Source organism: Muntiacus reevesi, chromosome 14, assembly GCF_963930625.1.
Source record: "Muntiacus reevesi chromosome 14, mMunRee1.1, whole genome shotgun sequence".
Taxonomy (NCBI): domain Eukaryota; kingdom Metazoa; phylum Chordata; class Mammalia; order Artiodactyla; family Cervidae; genus Muntiacus; species Muntiacus reevesi.
In genome coordinates this window covers 67,280,946-67,301,602 of record NC_089262.1, presented here as the reverse complement: position 1 = coordinate 67,301,602, position 20,657 = coordinate 67,280,946, and the positions used below count along the sequence as shown (strand labels likewise).

Sequence of the window (20,657 nt, the reverse complement as noted above, 5' to 3'; positions counted from 1 at the left end):
ACAACACTGAAATATGAAGGATCATAAGAGACTACTACCACCAGCTCTATGCCAATAAAATGGACAACTTGGAAGAAATGGACAAATTCTTAGAGAAGTATAACTTTCCAAAATTGAACCAGGAAGAAATAGAAAGTCTTAACAGACCCATCACAAGCACGGAAATCGAAACTGTAATCAGAAATCTTCCAGCAAACAAAAGCCCAGGACCAGATGGCTTCACAGCTGAATTCTACCAAAAATTTAGAGAAGAGCTAACACCTATCTTACTCAAACTCTTCCAGAAAATTGCAGAAGAAGGCAAACTTCCAAACTCATTCTATGAGGCCACCATCACCCTAATTCCAAAACCAGACAAAGATGCCACAAAAAAAGAAAACTACAGGCCAATATCACTGATGAACATAGATGCAAAAATCCTTAACAAAATTCTAGCAAACAGAATCCAACAGCATATTAAAAAGATCATACATCATGACCAAGTGGGCTTTATCCCAGGAATGCAAGGATTCTTTAATATCTCCAAATCAATCAATGTAATACACCACATTAACAAATTGAAAGATAAAAACCACATGATTATCTCAATAGATGCAGAGAAAGCCTTTGACAAAATTCAACATCCATTTATGATAAAAATTCTCCAAAAAGCAGGAATAGAAGGAACATACCTCAACATAATAACACAAGCTATATATGACAAACCCACAGCAAACATTGTCCTCAATGGTGAAAATTGAAAGCATTTCCCTTAAAGTCAGGAACAAGTCAAGGGTGCCCACTCTCACCATTACTATTCAACATAGTTTTGGAAGTGTTGGCCACAGCAATCAGAGCAGAAAAAGAAATAAAAGCAATCCAGATAGGAAAAGAAGAGGTAAAACTCTCACTGTTTGCAGATGACATGATCTTCTACATAGAAAACCCTAAAGATTTTACCAGAAAATTATTAGAGCTAATCAATAAATACAGTAATGTAGCAGGATATAAAATTAACACACAGAAATGCCTTGCATTTCTATACACTACCAATGAGAAAAGAGAAAGAGAAATTAAGAAAACAATACCACTCACCATTGCAACAAAAGGAATTAAATACATAGGAGTATATCTGCCTAAAGAAACAAAAGACCTATATATAGAAAACTATAAAACACTGATGAAAGAAATCAAAGAGGACACAAACAGATGGAGAAATAGACCATGTTCATAAATTGGAAGAATCAGTATTGTGAAAATGAGTATACTACCCAAAGCAATCTATAGATTCAATGCAATCCCTATCAAGCTACCAATGGTATTTTTCACAGAACTAGAACAAATAATTTCACAATTTGTATGGAAATTCAAGAAACCTTGAATAGCCAAAGCAATCTTGAGAAAGAAGAATGGAACTGGAGGAATCAACCTGCCTGACTTCAGGCTCTACTACAAAGCCACAGTCATCAAGACAGTATGGTACTGGCACAAAGACAGAAATACAGATCAATGGAACAGAATAGAAAGCCCAGAGATAAATCCAGGTACCTATGGACACCTTATCTTCGACAAAGGAGGCAAGGGTATACAATGGAAAAAAAGACAACCTCTTTAACAAGTGGTGCTGGGAAAACTGGTCAACCACCTGTAAAAGAATAAAACTAGAACACTTTCTAACACCATACACAAAAATAAACTGAAAATGGATTAAAGATCTAAATGTAAGACCAGAAACTATAAAACTCCTAGAGGAGAACATAGGCAAAACACTCTCTGATACAAATCACAGCAAGATCCTCTATGACCCACCTCCCAGAATATTGGAAATAAAAGCAAAAATAAACAAATGGGACCTAATGAAACTTAAAAGCTTTTGCACAACAAAGGAAACTATAAGCAAAGTGAAAAGACACACTTCAGAATGGGAGAAAATAACAGCAAATGAAGAAACAGACAAAGGATTAATCTCAAAAATATACAAGCAACTCCTGCAACTCAATTCCAGAAAAATAAATGACCCAATCAAAAAATGGGCCAAAGATCTAAACAGACATTTCTCCAAAGAAGACATACAGATGGCTAACAAACATATGAAAAGAGGCTCAACATCACTCATCATCAGAGAAATGCAAATCAAAACCACAATGAGGTACACGCCAGTCAGAATGGCTGCTATCCAAAAGGGGTACACGCCAGTCAGAATGGCTGCTATCCAAAAGTCTACAAGCAATAAATGCTGGAGAGGGTGTGGAGAAAAGGGAACCCTCTTACACTGTTGGTGGGAATGCAAACTAGTACAGCCACTATGGAGAACAGTGTGGAGATTTCTTAAAAAACTGGAAATAGAACTGCCATATGACCCAGCAATCCCACTTATGGGCATACACACTGAGGAAACCAGATCTGAAAGAGACACGTGCACCCCAATGTTCATCGCAGCACTGTTTATAATAGCCAGGACATGGAAGCAACCTAGATGCCCATCAGCAGACGAATGGATAAGGGAGTTGTGGTACATATACACCATGGAATATTACCCAGCCGTTAAAAAGAATTCATCTGAATCAGTTCTAATGAGATGGATGAAACTGGAGCCCGTTATACAGAGTGAAGCAAGCCAGAAAGATAAAGACCATTACAGTATACTAACACATATATATGGAATTTAGAAAGATGGTAATGATAACCCTATATGCAAAACAGAGAGAGAGACACAGATGTACAGAACAGACTTTTGGACTCTGTAGGAGAAGGCGAGGGTAGGATGATCTGAGAGAATAGCATTGAAACATGTATATTATCAAGTGTGAAACAGATCAGCAGTCCAGGTTGGATGCATGAGACAAGTGCTCAGGGCTGGTCAGGAACAAGTGCTGGGATGGGATACTGGGATGACCCAGAGGGATGGGATGGGGAGGGAGGTGGGAGGTGGGATCAGGATGGGGAACACATGTAAATCCATGGCTGATTCATGTCAATGTATGGCAAAAACCACTACAATATTGTAAAGTAATTAGCCTCCAACTAATAAAAATAAATGAAAAAAGAAAGAAAGAAAAATGTAAAGAACCCAAATGATAGTCATAAAATTTTGAAAATAATTAAGACCTAAAATGAGGACATGTTTTTATTCTCATGTTTTTATTCATCATCGTTAACCTTATACATCTTCAGACCATCAAGTTGCAAACATGATTGTAGTGGACAAAGGGGATGATCTGTCCAGTGCTCACTGCCATTTTTTACCCCTTCCTTTTGCACAGTTATCATAGAAGATGCCTGGTCTGTACAATGTGGCCTGCCTTTCTGACTGGTCCAAGAATGGGAATGGCCTGAAGCCACGTAGCCTGCCATGGAGACAAAGCCATTCTACTTAAAGAGAGAAAATGCAGATGATACCAAAAGTAAAGATTAGAAAGAGAGGAAGTGTCCAGCAGCATGAGTTCCTGGATCCAGTTTCTGGAAGCTCAGATGCCCCTGCACTCTTCCCAGATATATAATGAGCTATTCAATCTCCCTTAATTTCCAGGAATCAGTACCTTACACTTTGTTCTTAAGTAGTTTTCCTAATTAATGCAGTGTTCCTAAAGTCACAGACTACAAAATGGTCACAGAAGACTACAAAAATGAAAATTAAGAAAAACTTCCTAAAAATAAGTATGAATAACATTACATTATTACAATAATAAACCAAAAGTTTGCTCATAAAGCTCTTTTTTGCCTTATCAAACACTCTCACAAAGAGATATTACCTTTTCTAGTGTTTTAAATACTGGAATTTTTTCACATGTAGAATGACTTCTAGAGCAAGATCTTCGCTGTATTATATGTTGGAGTTTTTTTAGTTCTTTCTTATAAAAATCTCATTCATCTTCTATACCTTTCAGAAACGTATCTAAACGAGAAGGTGACTTGTCTCGTCGTTTTATTCCATGTTCTAGTCTCATCCTCTCAATTTCCACAGTAAGTTCTCTTTCTGCAAATTAAAGTCATAAAATCTTAAAACAATGTTGCATATAAAATGTATAATCAGCCAAATAAACTATAATTTTTACAATGAAAGCTACTAAAAATCATTAGCTGTTTTGCATATCACCTACAACTGCCAAATATCAAAGAGGTAAATGCTGAAAGGAAAAGATTTAAAAAAAATTATATTAAAAGTTTAAATAAAATCCAATAAGTCAAGTCCTGCTTTTGTCATATACAAGTCTGGGTACTATTCAGTACTACACAGTGAACAATAAATTATCACATGGTACTTACTCTCTGATGACCTGAAAATGCACTAAAAGAAAATTTACCTGTTCAAACTGGTTATAATATGCGTGACTTTAACATGAAGCTTAAATTTAACATAGTATACACAGAATAACTAGTCTTTCCTCACACAAGCACAATTATTAACTTTTACCATAGAAATGACATTTTCAGGAGTCAAAAGTAGCCTGTGCATGCATGCATGCTAAGTCACTTCAGTTGTGTCTGACTCTAGGCGACCCCATGGACTGTATGTAGCCCACCAGGCTCCTCTGTCCACGGCAAGAATCCTGGAGTGGGTAGCCATGCCCTCCTCCAGGGGATCTTACCAACCCAGGGATGGAACCCCCATCATTCATGTCTCCTGCACTGGCAGGCAGGTACTTCACCTCTAGGACCACCTGGGAAGCCAAAAGTTGCCTAATATTGGCAATTTTGTATAGTTCAATCTAATTTAACTGATGTTCTTTACAATTCAAAGTCATGAAGTGATTTTCAAGACATATTCCAAGTCACTTACCATCTTCTTTCATTCATTTGACAGATAATTATTGAGAATTTACTGTAGGTCCAGCATGAGCTAAGAATACAGTATGAAAAACATGTCCAAGGTCAAATAATTATTCTAACTGTAGCAGGACAAGAGTCACAAAAGAACAGTGTGCAATACAATCCAGAGGATGAACAGCAGAATTTATTCTGAGTGACCAGAGAGGTTAAGAAAGTAAGAGAGCTGAAGGAATGGGCAAATGCCTTAAATGGTAAGTCAAACTGATGAATGAAAAGTGTCCACTGTATTTGGCACAATGGAGGTGACTGGTGACCTTAACGAGAGCAGTTGTACTGGTGAAGTAGAGGACAGAAGCAAACTGGAGTGGACTGAGGTGCTAAATGAAGAAGGAAATGGCAAACCACCCCAGTATTCTTGCCTGGAGAACTCTGTGGACAGAGGAGCCTGGTGGGCTGCCGTCTATGGGGTCACACAGAGTCAGACACTACTGAAGCAACTTAGCAGCAGCAGCAGCAGAGGTGCTAAAGGATAGAAGGTGATCAAGCAGAAAAGCAGGGATGAATGACTTTTCAAGATGTAAAAGCTATAATGAGGAGGAAAGAGTAGCTGGATAGGGATGGGTCACAGTTTTTGCTTTAGAATGGGAAAAGGGAAAAGCATGTTTGAATACCAATGGGGAAAAAACAGTACAAAAGCTAATGTTATCAAAAAGAGATAATATGTAGCATTTTAAAGTGAGAGAGAATGGGACCTAGAGAACAGATGGAGGCAGTGGCCCATCATAAAAGCCAAATGGCTCCACTCTAACAGGGAAGATAAGGATGGACAGGTTCAAGATCTGGGGACAGGAAACATGGAATGCCTCCCTGATGGCTTCTGTTCTTTTAGGAAAACTGGAGGTAAGATCATCTACTCAGAATGGGTTTACTGAGAATGAAAAACACTTGAGTATGTTCCCGCAGGATGGGAGATCAAGCAGTAAGGAATATAGAGTAAGATCTCCATACCTCACTGAAGGGGGCGCTGTGGTTCGGGGCCATGTAACTTCCAGTGCTATAGCTACCGTCCGGGGCACACGCTTGCTCCTAGGAAGAAAAGTTATGACCAACCTAGACAGCATATTAAAAGCAGAGACATTACTTTGACAACAGAGGTCCATTTAGTCAAAACTATGGCTTTTCCAGTAGTTATGTATGGGTGTGAGAGTTGGACTAAAAAGAAAGCTGAGTGCCAGAGAATTGATGCTTTTGAGCTGTGGTGTTGGAGAAGACCCTTGAGAGTCCCTTGGACTGCAAGGAGATCCAACCAGTCCATCCTAAAGGAGATCAGTCCTGGGTGTTCATTGGAAGGACTGATGCTGAAGCTGAAACTCCAGTACTTTGGCCACCTGATGTGAAGAGCTGACTAATTGGAAAAGCCCCTGATGCTGGGAAAGATTGAAGGCGGGAGAAGAAGGGGACGACAGAGGATGAGATGGCTGGATGGCACCACTGACTCAATGGACATGAGTCTGAGTAAACTCTGGGAGCTGGAGTGGATAGGGAGGCCTGGTGTGCTGCAGTCCATGGGGTCGCAAAGAGTCGGCTACGACTGAGTGACTGAACTGAACTCAACTGGGGCACAGGCAAGCAGCGCTTAGCTGCTCACGTGTGAATGTTTTAGCTGATCCACGGCTGGATTTTGGGTAGGAGGATGCATTCAAAACACAAAGAAACAAGGGAGTTTCAGGTATCTGAGAGATTATGCTGAAATGGCAAGATAGACATAGCATGAAAGGAAGTAAAATTGCTAACTTTCATATGTAGGCCTAAGCACTTTAATAATATATGAACTCATTTAATCCTCATGACAACCTTTTGGGTTAGGTGCCATCTTAACCACAGAGACAGGGAAACTGAAGTAACATTAAAGAACATGCTCAAGTCAAACAGCTGGTTAAGCAGACAAGGGGTCAGATAGATTAGCCCCACGGATGCTGAAGAGCCTAGGATACAGCAGCTTCTTAAAATAGCACACTGGCTTTCCTTCACTTCCTCAGACACATGGAGTTTGATGGCACCAGGATTCTGCACTTGTCATCCCCCCTGCCTGGAAGATTGCCCCAGATTGTCATAAGGCTTGGTGTCCAGCACTAAGCCCTTTGATCAGATGATCTCTAGCATACCCTCCCATTTTATCTAATACCCTGATCATCTGAGATTAATTCCTTCACTTATGTGCTACCAGTTTTTCTCCCTAACTATATTAAAGCCTCCACAAGAGCAGTGGGCCTGTGTATCTTGTTTACCTTTATACATCCCAGCACTACAGGCTCATAACCATTTGTCAAATGAATGAATGAATGAATTCTTACAAGTTCCTTAAACCAATTCATTTAGGATAAGGTACCTGGTAGAAAGTTAGCCTATTTCAAGTATGTTAAGTGTGTGCATGTGTGTGTGTGTGTGCCTGAAGGTGATAAAACTGCATTTACTTAAAAAGATTCTGTACTTCAACTTCCCACTATTTCATAATGGTCTTCCCCATAGTCTTAATTCTATTATCCTGTGTCTCAAAGAAAGATAAATTTTCATTGGAAAATATTCAGCTGGGGTTCCCTGTACCAACTAGTCAGAATATAAAAGGTTCCTGTAAGGTCCTTGAGGGAGAGAGATTTTCTACTGTATCTCAGTGCCTAGTCTGGTTTCTGATACATCGCAAACATGCAACAAATATTTATTGAATGAATGAATGAAAAAGAAACACCATCTACTACTAAAAATAAAACATTAAGAGGAAATCACACTTTTTAAGTTATTAACATTTTATATTTTACCTGTAACTGCAAAACTTTCAATTTTTTTGTTAAGTCTTTGCTTTTCTTGTTCAAGCTGATGAACAACAGTTTCCAGGTCTGATTTTTTAAGGAGTTCATCATTCAGCCTCTCCTGTTCTTTATGACATAAGCTTAATTCCTGAAAATTTTAACACTAAAATTAAGATTTCTAATATGTGTAACTCTATGGCTGATTCATATCAATGTATGACAAAACTCACTGAAAAATTAAAAAAATTAAAAAATTTAAAAAAAAAATTAAGATTTCTAGAAACTGTACAAAACATGAAAGCACACTTATTTAAGAGTAATTCACATACACACACTTTTAGTCAGTCAAATATATACCATTTCAATTAAAGTTAATTCTCAATTGAGGCTAAAAGCATCATAAAACCCAAACTCAACAGTGCTCCCTTCTAAAGTAGTAGAATTATTGGATTTTATTTTCTTTTAATTTGTTTAGCATATTGTCTTTCAAAAAAGTGAATATGACTTGCTCAATAAAAAATTTTAAGGCGTTTTTGTGTTTAAAGAAAAGTGAAAATAGACAGTGCTCTAAGACCACCACGGGTATACGTAAGCGCAGACGGTGCTCCGAGATCACCACGGGTTTACATAAGCGAAGACGGTGCTCTGAGACCACCACAGGTATACGTTAAGTGCAGACGGTGCTCTGAGACCACCACAGGTATACGTTAAGTGCAGACGGTGCTCTGAGACCACCACAGGTATACGTTAAGTGCAGATGGTGCTCTGAGACCACCACAGGTATACGTTAAGTGCAGACGGTGCTCTGAGACCACCACAGGTATACGTTAAGTGCAGACGGTGCTCTGAGACCACCACAGGTATACGTTAAGTGCAGATGGTGCTCTGAGACCACCACGGGTATATGTAAGTGAAGACGGTGCTCTGAGACCACCACGGGTATACGTTAAGTGCAGATGGTGCTCTGAGACCACCACGGGTATATGTAAGTGAAGACGGTGCTCTGAGACCACCACGGGTATACATAAGCACGGGGTTATTCTCAGTTTCACCTACACAATGGGGGTAAGACCAGCACCTGGACACCGAGGAGTCATCTATGATGACTCATCTACAGGTCCACCTATGGGTGATTCTATGAGTGTGAAACACTCTGTACAGTGTCTAACACACGGCAAGTACTTAATACATGTTAGCTAATAATACTGTTAGCCTTTATCTTAAAAATACATAAAATGTAATACCAATGGAAAAAATAAGAAAGGTCAGAAAGTAGCTACATCTTGCTGTCAGGCAACAATATTGAAACTTGGTCACAGTTCTGAGACAATATTATAAATCACATACAACTGCAAACAGTGTGCATTACAAACAGCAGTGAACAAACAGCAAAATTCCCTGTCCTCATGGAGCTTACACTATAGTGAAAACATCATCAAAACATCTACTTTACATTTCCTGACTTCATGGGACACTTTTACGTATCTATGAAACTCAAAAGTGGACAACAACTAGCAGGTTTAGCTAATTATTCAGTGTTCAGCTGAACTGACTACCTGATAAAGTAGTTGGATAAAACAGAAAGGCATTGTGATACACTGTTCATAATGAACATAACATAGTGAAAAACCAGTTAAGTATCTGAACACCTACTATGAGCCAGTGTATCACAAAAGGCTTCGATTTTTAATTTGCCTCATGACTGCCACAGAGTATTACTACTAGACTGTAAAAAGAGTGTAGTAATGAGAGAACTTGGAAGGTAGTATTAGTCTTTGTTTCCAACATTAATGGAGACTCATCCAATTTAGCAGGCTATTAAAAAAGTCTCAATTATCTATCAGGTGACCACCTAGGAATTTCTACTTGTACACAAGACATTCTTTCTGCCGGTTCTAGGCTATAAGATTATATCTAAGTTAGGTTACATCCAGGTTTATGCTGGGATGATTACTAGTTGTCTCATTTGAAGACCACCAGAATGAACAATATGACTAGTAAGATGGTTTGTACTTCCAAGCAAAATAATTAAAAGAAAACTGAGTTCTTTTTAATAAAGGTCAACAATTTTATCAAGTAATTATCAGTTTTTACATTTAATATTAGTAAAATGACGAGTCATGAAGTCATTTAAGTAATATAAAATTCCTAACAGGCTTTCCAAATTTGAGTGTAACTTGCTACCTATTATATATGAGATTAAAGAAGTATACAAATATACATTCTGACTGAAATAAGTCAGAGAAAGACAAGTATCATATGGTATCACTTATATATGGAATCTAAAAAATGGGTACAAATGAATTTATCTACAAAACAGATGTACAGTTACAGATGCAGCAAACAAACCCACGGTGAGCCGGAGGTAAGCAGGGAGAGGGCGTAAAGTGGGACTGGGCACGACACATGCACACTGATGTGTGTAAACCAGGAAGCTAGTGAGGACCCCTGTATATACACACTGCTGTACGTAAACCAGGAAGTGAGTGAGGACCCCCTGTATGTACACACTGCTGTATGTAAACCAGGAAGTTAGTGAGGACCCCTGTATGTGCACACTGCTGTATGTAAACCAGGAAGTTAGTGAGGACCCCCTGTATGTGCACACTGCTGTATGTAAACCAGGAAGTTAATGAGGACCCCCTGTATGTGCACACTGCTGTATATAAACCAGGAAGTTAGTGAGGACCCCCTGTATGTGCACACTGCTGTATATAAACCAGGAAGTTAATGAGGACCCCCTGTATGTACACACTGCTGTATGTAAACCAGGAAGTTAGTGAGGACCCCCTGTATGTGCACACTGCTGTATGTAAACCAGGAAGTTAGTGAGGACCCCCTGTATGTGCACACTGCTGTATGTAAACCAGGAAGTTAATGAGGACCCCCTGTATGTACACACTGCTGTATGTAAACCAGGAAGTTAGTGAGGACCCCTGTATGTACACACTGCTGTATATAAACCAGGAAGTTAATGAGGACCCCCTGTATGTGCACACTGCTGTATGTAAACCAGGAAGTTAGTGAGGACCCCCTGTATGTGCACACTGCTGTATATAAACCAGGAAGTGAGTGAGGACCCCCTGTATGTGCACACTGCTGTATATAAACCAGGAAGTGAGTGAGGACCCCCTGTATGTGCACACTGCTGTATATAAACCAGGAAGTTAATGAGGACCCCCTGTATGTACACACTGCTGTATGTAAACCAGGAAGTTAGTGAGGACCCCTGTATGTGCACACTGCTGTATGTAAACCAGGAAGTTAGTGAGGACCCCCTGTATGTGCACACTGCTGTATGTAAACCAGGAAGTTAATGAGGACCCCCTGTATGTACACACTGCTGTATGTAAACCAGGAAGTTAGTGAGGACCCCTGTATGTACACACTGCTGTATATAAACCAGGAAGTTAATGAGGACCCCCTGTATGTGCACACTGCTGTATATAAACCAGGAAGCTAGTGAGGACCCCTGTATATACACACTGCTGTACGTAAACCAGGAAGTGAGTGAGGACCCCCTGTATGTACACACTGCTGTATGTAAACCAGGAAGTTAGTGAGGATCCCTGTATGTGCACACTGCTGTATGTAAACCAGGAAGTTAATGAGGACCCCCTGTATGTGCACACTGCTGTATATAAACCAGGAAGTGAGTGAGGACCCCCTGTATGTGCACACTGCTGTATATAAACCAGGAAGTTAGTGAGGACCCCTGTATGTGCACACTGCTGTATGTAAACCAGGAAGTTAGTGAGGACCCCCTGTATGTACACACTGCTGTATGTAAACCAGGAAGTTAGTGAGGACCCCTGTATGTGCACACTGCTGTATGTAAACCAGGAAGTTAGTGAGGACCCCCTGTATGTGCACACTGCTGTATGTAAACCAGGGAGTTAATGAGGACCCCCTGTATGTGCACACTGCTGTATGTAAACCAGGAAGTTAATGAGGACCCCTGTATGTGCACACTGCTGTATGTAAACCAGGAAGTTAATGAGGACCCCCTGTATGTGCACACTGCTGTATATAAACCAGGAAGTTAATGAGGACCCCCTGTATGTGCACACTGCTGTATGTAAACCAGGAAGTTAATGAGGACCCCTGTATGTACACACTGCTGTATGTAAACCAGGAAGTTAGTGAGGACCCCTGTATGTACACACTGCTGTATGTAAAACAGGAAGTTAACAAGGACCCCCTGTATATACACACTGCTATATGTAAAATAGGAAATTAACAAGGACCCCCTGTATAGCTCAAGGAACTCTACTGAATACTCTTGTAATGGCCTCTATACATAAAAGAATCTGTAAAAAAGAGTGAATATATGTATATTATAACTGACTCACTTTGCTGTGTATCTAAAACTAACACAACATTGTAAATCAACTCTATTCCAATAAACTTTTTTTAATTTCTAGAAATATAAATAATATAAATATAAAATAATAATATAAAAATAATATAAAAAACCAAATATATAATACAATGGGATATTACTGGCCATAAAAAAGAAGTAATGATACATGCTATGATATGCATGAACATTGAAAACAATGGGTTAAGTGTAAATCACACATAAAAGGTTTACATATTGTATAATTTCATTTACATAGAATATCTAGAATAGGCAAATTATAGATTACAGAGACAGAAAGCAGATTAGCAACTGTCAGAGGTTGAGCAGAGGAAAACGAGGATTGACTGCTAATGGGTACGAGGTTTCTTTCTGGAGTGATTAAAATGTCCTGGAATTAGTAGTGATGGCTGTACTACTTTGTATCTATACCAAAACCGCTGTACACTTAAAACAGTAAATATGATAGGTAAATTATATTTAGCAAAAAAATGTAAAATAAAACATAAAATTTTTAATGAAAATTCTAGCAATTCAATACAAAACCTACTCACCAGTTGAAGTTTTCCCATTGTTTCTTCAAGATTCCACATTTCAGAAAGGTTTTTTTTAATCTCTTTCTAGGAATGAAAAGCTTATTAGGTACATACCTAAAAGTCAAGAATACTTAATGCTAGGTGACAGTGAAGATGAGGCCAAGTCATTTTTGAGTAATTCATGTTCCCTGCCATCAGTGAGAGCCAAAGCTTCAGCCAGCTCTAGGCCTCAGTTTCCATGAAGAGGACGCAAAGTTTAGCTTTCTCTTTAATTTCTGGTATCCTGAATGCTTATAGGGACCTATTTGTAACACGTGCAACAAGAGAGCCACTTGAAAATCTTCTGTCTGTGTACTTGTAGGACTTTCCTCAAGCCTTGATGTTTAGAATTCCTCTTACGGCCCTGTCATTTCCTGACTTTCCTACCCTATTTGCTTTTCCACCACCCACTACTATCAACCTGGGCTTGTGCTCAGTGCTCAGCTGTGTCCAACTCTTGGCTACCCCGAGGACTGCAGCCCACCATGCTCCTCTGTCCATTGAATTCTCCAGGCAAGAATACTGAAGAGGGCTGCCATGCCCTCATCCAGGAGACGATCAACCTGGATCCTCTAAATGGCAACTAAGAGTGCTGAATGCCAAGGTTAAAATATTATGACCTAACAGGAATCTTTTACTCAGCCAAGTTGTCATTCTCAACTACTGCCCATGTGACATGTGAAACTGTTCAGTATGTTGTGCACACATGAGAGAATATGCAAAGAAAGTAGAAAAGGAGAGCAATGAGATAACAGAAATACTGCAAAGAAACCAAAGTCACAAAAGCAAAATTAAAACTGTACTAATCGAGACTTCCCTGGTGGTTCAATGGCTAAGACTCCATGCTCCCAACACAGGGGGCCCAGGTTTGATCCCTGGTCAGGGAACTTGATCCCACGTGCCAACTAAGACTGGTAAAATAAACAATTTTTTAAAATTGCACTAATTATGTTTTCTTCATTTTCAAGGTTGTTTTGGCTATTCTGGGTCCCTTGAGATCCATATGAATTTTTGGATTTTTTCCTATTTTTGTAAAAAAAACTATCCCTGGGATTTGGAGAGGGATCACACTGAATCTGCAGATTATTTTGGGTAGTGGGGACATTCAAACAATAAAGTCTTCCAATCCATGAACATAGGATATCTTTCCATTTATTTCTGTCTCTAAATTCTTTCAGCAGTGTTCTATAGTTTTCAGTATATAAGTCTTTTGCCTCCTTGGTTAAGTTTATCCCTAAGATCTTCATTCTTTTTGACGCTACTATAAACAGGATTATTTTCTTAATTTTCTTTTTGGATTTTAATATAGAAATGCATCCAGATTCCTATGCAATGATTTTGTATCCTGCAAGTTTGCTGAATTTATTAGTTCTTTTTTTTTTATTGGCATCTTTAGGGTTTTCTGTACATAATATCATCTCATCTGGAAACAAAATTTTACTTCTTTATTTCCAATTTGAATGCCTTTTACTTCTTTTTCTTGCCTAATTCCTCTGGTCAAGACTTCCAGTACTATGTTGAACAGAAGTAGAGAGAATGGACATCCTAGTCTTGTTTCTCATCTTAGAGGGAAAGGTTTCAGTATTTCACCACTGGGTATGATGTTAGCTGTGGGCTTTTCACATATGGCCTTTATTGACGCAGTTTCTTTCTATTCTACTAATTAATGGAGATGACACTGTATAAGATTAATTCATTTTAGTTTGATGTAAAGTAGTGACCTTAAAACTATCAATAGGTTATACTCATACTTGGGATAATATAAAGATTATCCAAGTATTATGCAAAACTATCATATACATACAGTTTTACAAAATCAATATCTGGATTCCTAATTTGCAAATATCCTTCTTAAAAATTATCTACCTGAAAACCTGTGGTCTAGGTATCATGTGAATTCTTCTTTCTCATCTACCCTCCCACAATTGCCTTTTGCCCACTTTTCAAAAGAAAAGCAAGCTTCTAATTTCATACTATATCTCTACATATAAAAAACTTCTGAAGTACCAGACAACACCTGAAATGTTGGGGCTGGTCAAAGCCTTTTATTAAGATGCTATTTTCTCCCATTATATCTTACTAAAAGATGTCTTTTCAGTACAATTTTACTTTTTTAGCTGATAAGTACCAACATTTGTGCTACATCTGTCACTTTGATCCATTGACTACTAATAATTATAATGATAACACTTTTTACAGGAAAATGCTAACATTCTGAACCTTACAATCACAGGACATTTTTAAATTAAAAAAATTTCAATTCATGTGTGTTTTTAATTGCACAGACATTTGATAGTTATCATAAAAAGATATTCAAGCATAAAATATGTTACAATAAGATACAATTTTGTGGGGATTTCAAGAAGGGTCATTTGGATTCTACTGGCTATATTTATAAGAACAATATGACAACTTTAAGAGATCAATGTTTACAACTGATTAGAAATTACATCCTTTGCATCTATTTAAAGATGAAAAATGTTAGCTACCAACTTAAAAATGTACAAGGACATATACAGTTTCAAAAAATACCTTTAAAGGGTTCATGAGCACATAATGACCTAGAGGACAAACTTCAGAAGCCTGCTCATAATGCAGAGAAAGGACAGATGAAAATCTTGAGTGAAAAGAGGAAGGAATCTGGAGAATTGCCATAAGAATAGATGTGCTTCAGAAAGACGCGTGAACAACTGGAGAAAGTGCCAACATTTAGAGCATGTAAATAACACTTTAAAAAAGCTTGAATTACAAAACAAACCAAAAGACCTGGATGGGATATCAAAAGAACTCAAGCTCACTCCACTCCAGGAGAATTAACGAGCGCCCCCACAGCTGAGACGTACCTTTGCTTCCTCAAGTTCTTTGTCGGCAGTCTTGAGCACTTCTTCTTTATGTCTTTCCAACTGCTGTGCTAACTGGTCTATTTCAGTTAATTCCTGGCAGAGTTTTTCATTTTTGTTACTTAAATTAACAACTTCAGATGTTACTGTTTCCTTGGTTTCCATAAGCTCTTGTATATGCTTTTCCAGGTCTTTATTAGCTTGCTGAAGAAAGTCAACCTAAATGGAATTTCTAATTCATAAATCAATAAATCGGAAAATTATCAAATACTGAACTTTCAAAATACTTCAAAACACTGTGTTTTTTAAAATACTGAAACTTAAAACTCCAGCTATTCTACATTTTCAAATTTATAGTTTTGATTTGTAAAACTGCTGATGAGTGGTTTTGTAAAAATATATATATGTCTTCAGTTTTCAAGCATGGAAGGAAAGGATAAGTAAGAAATTTGTGTGAGCCTTTTCCCAATATAGAGTTCTAAATATATGACAAGATTACCACTATGATGATATTAGTCTGGAGTGCGGTCCCATACAGTAGCCACTAGCATCTGCATATGGCTGCTGAGCACTTAAAATGTGGCTAGTCCAGAGGTGTGCTATAAATACAAAGAGGAGTCCAAAGACTTAGTACAAAAAAATAGTACAATATGCCAAAGATATCTGACAACACCAACTACATGTTGAAATGATAACATTTTGGATATATGTAAGTAGATACACTATTAAAATTAATTTCACTTGTTTTTACTTTTTTTAATCAGACTACTAGGAAATTTTAAATGACATATGTGGCTCATACCCTATTTCTACTGAACAGCACTGCTCAAGAGCTATGCTAATATTTGGGACTTAATCTACTCTGGCTGCAGTCCAGGCAGCAGTGATATCTATATTTCTAAAGATCCTATGGAAACAACCTAATGTCCTTGACAGGTGAATGGATAAAGATGATGTAGTGTGTGTGTGTGTGTGTGTGTGTGTGTGTGTGTGTGTGCGCACAAGAGTATTATTCAGCCATAAAAAGAAGGGAATAAAGCCATTTACAGACACATGGGCAAACCTAGAGATTATCACACTAAATGAAGTCAGAAAGAAGACAAATACCAGGTGATATCCCTTATGTGTGGAATAAAAAAATACAAATGAACTTACTTACAAAGCAGAAACAGACTCGAAGACACAGAAAACAAATTTATGGGTACCAAAGGGGAGAGGGGATTGGGGAGGGATAAATTAGGAGTCTGGGATCAGCAGATACAAACTGTTGTATATAAAATACACAAGGTCCTACCATATAGCACAGGGAACTATATTCAATAACATGTAATAAAACATAATGGAAGGACTTCCCTAGTGGTCCAGTAGTTAGGAATCCCAGCTGCCAAAGCAGGGGACACTAGCGCAACCCTCATCCAGAAACTAGGATCCCGCAGGCCACGGGGCAACTAAGCCTGAAAAATGCAACTCCCGAGCCCGCCCGCTGCAACTGCTAAAGACTGGGCCCTGGAGCTCAAGCTTGGCAAGAAGAGAAGCCGCCTCCGCAAGACGCCTGTGCGCTGCCTACAGTCGCCCCGGCCGTGGGAACCAAAGCCCACGTGCAGCACAGGAGCCCCAGTGCAGTTAAAAACGAAGAGCCACAACGGAAAAGAATATGAAAAACAACACTGATACAATACGGATAACTGAGTCACTTGCTGCACGCCAGAGAGTAACACACAGTGACTCAGCTGTGCTTCAGTTAAAAAAAATTTCTAAAGGCCATTTGTCATGTTTCAAGAAATCTCTTGTTCTTTCACTCTTAGGTCAAACGCATGGCAAGGCAAACTACTACATAGTTAAATAAAAACTATGTTTACTTTTTATATTTATTTTTAAAAATAATATTTGTAATATTATAAAAGAAATAAAAATTTTGAAAATGGAGAAAATCATAAAGAAGACTATCTCACCACACAAAGATAAACCTTTATTAGTGTATTTTGGCGTAGTTCTAGTGTTTTCTCTCTCTGAAAGTACATATACAATTTTTAAAGCAAATTGAGGATTACTTTTTACCTGTAGTTTATTCTCTTCTTTTAAACACCTAATACTGTGGTATTATCAATTCCTACACCTCATTAAATATAAAAACAGGATTTTTCAACAGCTGTACCCAATTTTGGATACTCTGACTCTATGTAATTTTTTCTGCTGTAGATAATACCCAAATAAAAAACCCTTCCACCTTTACAAACCCAAAGACTGTTAAAAACACTTACAACTTTATACGCTCAGTGAAATAATCATAAAAGTCGTTACCTGAATATTAAAATGAGCAATAAGCTTTTCATTGGCTTTATTTCTAGTCTCCAGAGAAAGGATATCAGAGGAGCGACCCCCATCCAATGCAATCGACAGTCGTTCTATCTCTCGTTCTCTAAGTTCAATCTGAAAACATAAAGTTGTGCTATCATTTTTAAAGATATGGTTTTGAACTGAAATGATTAACACTGCACAAATGTTTATTTGAATATACTTCCATTTTTCTTATGTCCCACAATGTACACAAAAGATTAGCATTCATATATGTTACTGACACATAAATGGTATTATGAGATCCATTTAAGCAGAGCAAAAATATACACAGAAAATCTCAACCTAAGAATTGTCAACACAGGTTTCATATGTATTTTTATTGAAGAGATTCTTTCTAATTTTATGTTTTGTTTTTTCCCTCCTCTAAGATTAGGCAATGTTTATACAAAAAGAAACTAAGTCCCGGAACTGAGTTTGAACTACTTCAGTGCCTGGTGAAATAAATGGGAGATAAACAAATGAATATAAAACAAAAAGGAAAGTGATTTGCTATTGAAACTCATTATTAAAAAGGATATAAGGCCGGAATGAATTTGCTTTACTATCTATTATGTAGAAAAAAACAGACATACAATCAAAAACATCCCTACCAACCATGAATTCACATGCAAGAATCTACAAAAACACACACACTTTCAAACTTTGGTTTTCAAAAAAAAAATTGAAAACAAAAACCAAGTATTCAATTTAACAAACAATTATTGAGCATAGTTCTAAATATACAAATATGAATAAAACATGATCCCTTACTTTCAGGAACACACAGCTTTACAGGAAAAGCAATAAAGTAAACCAATAATTGCTTTAATATGTTGTTCAATGATACAATAATAGAAATAGGTATATAGTACCAAAATAGTCAAGGGAACAAATAAGTCCAAAAAAGTTATAAAATATGCCAGGCAGAGAAGAAAGGAGGGATATTCTAGGCAGTGACAAAGAAGCACAGGCAACACGCTATGTTTAAAGGAGCAGAAGTGACTCAGTGTGACTGAATTACAACACGCAAGGGGAATTAACAGTTGGAGATGAGGCCAAAGAATTAGGCAGGAACTAATTATGATAAGCTCTGTATACTTCACTAGGGAGAAATATTACTCAGGACTAAAGGGTGAATGTGATAAGAATAGGGCCAGAAGCAAGGAGACCTACTGTAGGAACATATGAGAGATGATTAGAGCCTAAGAAACAGTGGGACAGGACAGAACAGAATATGTAAGTTTAAGAACTGATAGAACTCGGCAAGTGGTATGTGACAGGCAGAGAATGAGACGTATAAAGACTCCAGAATGCTGGCTTGGGTGGATGCTGAAGCTTCCAACCAAAGTTGAGCATATAGAAGGAGAAACGAATGTGAGACAGAAGCTGAAAGTTCAGCACTAGGCATATGTGAACACACAGCCTTCATCCAAATGGAAATGCCAGTGTCAAGCTGGGCATATCAGAACAGAACTCAGCAGAGAAGTGTCAGCCTGAGAGGCTGGGGAGTCACCAATATTCAGGTAATAAACTAAGAGAGTAGATGAGACTATCTGAGAAAACATGGAGAGGAGAAGTCAAAGAATCCTGGGGTTTGGTGATATTTTAGGGAGGAGGCAGACAAAAGAGCAAAGACGATATTATAAGAGGCTAAAAAAAAAAAGGCAAGAAAAGGAAAACAAAAAGAAAATGAAGCCACAGAAGAGTTTCAAAGAGAAATGATCAATAATGTCAAATACTGCAGAGTGAGTCAGGAAAATGAAGACTTAAAGTATCCTTCCGGATGCGGCAACTAATGTCAATGGTAACAGTAACTAGACCAACTTATACAGTGGGGGACAGAGGCCAACAGAAGGTTAAGAAGTGAACAGGAAGTGAAGAAGTAGAGAAAGAAGAATAAGACACCCTTTAGACTGGCTCAGACGGTAAAGCATCTGTCTGCAATGCAGGAGACCCGGGTTCGATCCCTGGGTTGGGAAGATCCCCTGGAGAAGGAAATGGCAGCCCACTCCAGTATTCTTGCCTGGAAAATCCCAAGGACCGCGGAGCCTGGTAGGCTACCATCCGTGGGGTCGCAAAGAGTCAGACACGATGGGGTCACAAAGAGTCGGACATGACTGAGCAACTTCACTTTCACTTTCAGAGAAGTAGGCATGAGGGAGAAGAAGGCCTTAGTTAGCAAGAGGGGAAAGGTAATTAAAAGATTTTTTAAGGGGTATTAGTGATGATGATAAAAGCATCTCCTCACAGTACTGAAAAAATGTATACTCATTAAAATGGCCATATAAGTTTGCTAAAGAATAACTGATTAAAGCAATATCCTAAGGAGAAGAGAGGGAATGGGGCCAAGCACACAAAACAGGAAGAATACCATCCTACCCATTAAGTCTTAAGGAGAACCTGTGAATATTGCTCATTTTAAAGGCAGAGATAGGAAAATGAAAAAGAAGATGATGTCCTAAGAAGGAGGGTGTTACAGGCCATGGAAAGAGCTTGAAGAGAACAGTAAAATCTGGAATATATGCTGAGAACAGAACAAACTCCCACCAAAAAAAAAAAAAAACTGATAGAGCAGACTCAATCAAGACTGATAACCACATGAAATTGGTGATTTCAATCAGAACGGTCAGGCTATTTTCTTCAAACGCCTCAGCCACCTCATGGAGACAATAAAGACTGATCAGTTTATGTTCATAAAGTACTTAGAAAAAAAATGTGATGAAAGAATGACTGAATATAAATTGAAAAATATCAATTAATATTCATCTCATATGCATATTTGATATGTTCAACATCTCTCCATAAAGTAAGTTTTTTGGATGACATTACTACAATTCCTTTTAACTCCATCTATCCAAGTGATCTTCAAAGTACTTTATAAACTTAACACTTATACCAATACACAGGTTATATCTATACTGGTATGTGCAGATTTCTTTACTCCAAAAAAACGTAGTTATGTGCAGAATATGAAAAACGTGCTACCTGA

The 20,657-nt window shown here is 38.1% G+C and overlaps 1 protein-coding gene across 1 annotated transcript in view; it reads right to left on the bottom strand.

The window, feature by feature from the left end:
* Nucleotides 1-20,657, bottom strand: part of LOC136146436 (centrosomal protein of 135 kDa-like) — a 37,654-nt gene that overhangs the window by 5,311 nt on the left and 11,686 nt on the right. The window contains 5 exon segments of the mRNA XM_065905310.1: nucleotides 3,732-3,955; nucleotides 7,566-7,704; nucleotides 12,471-12,536; nucleotides 15,335-15,550; nucleotides 17,633-17,761. Coding sequence (XP_065761382.1) covers nucleotides 3,732-3,955; nucleotides 7,566-7,704; nucleotides 12,471-12,536; nucleotides 15,335-15,550; nucleotides 17,633-17,761 — 774 coding nt within the window.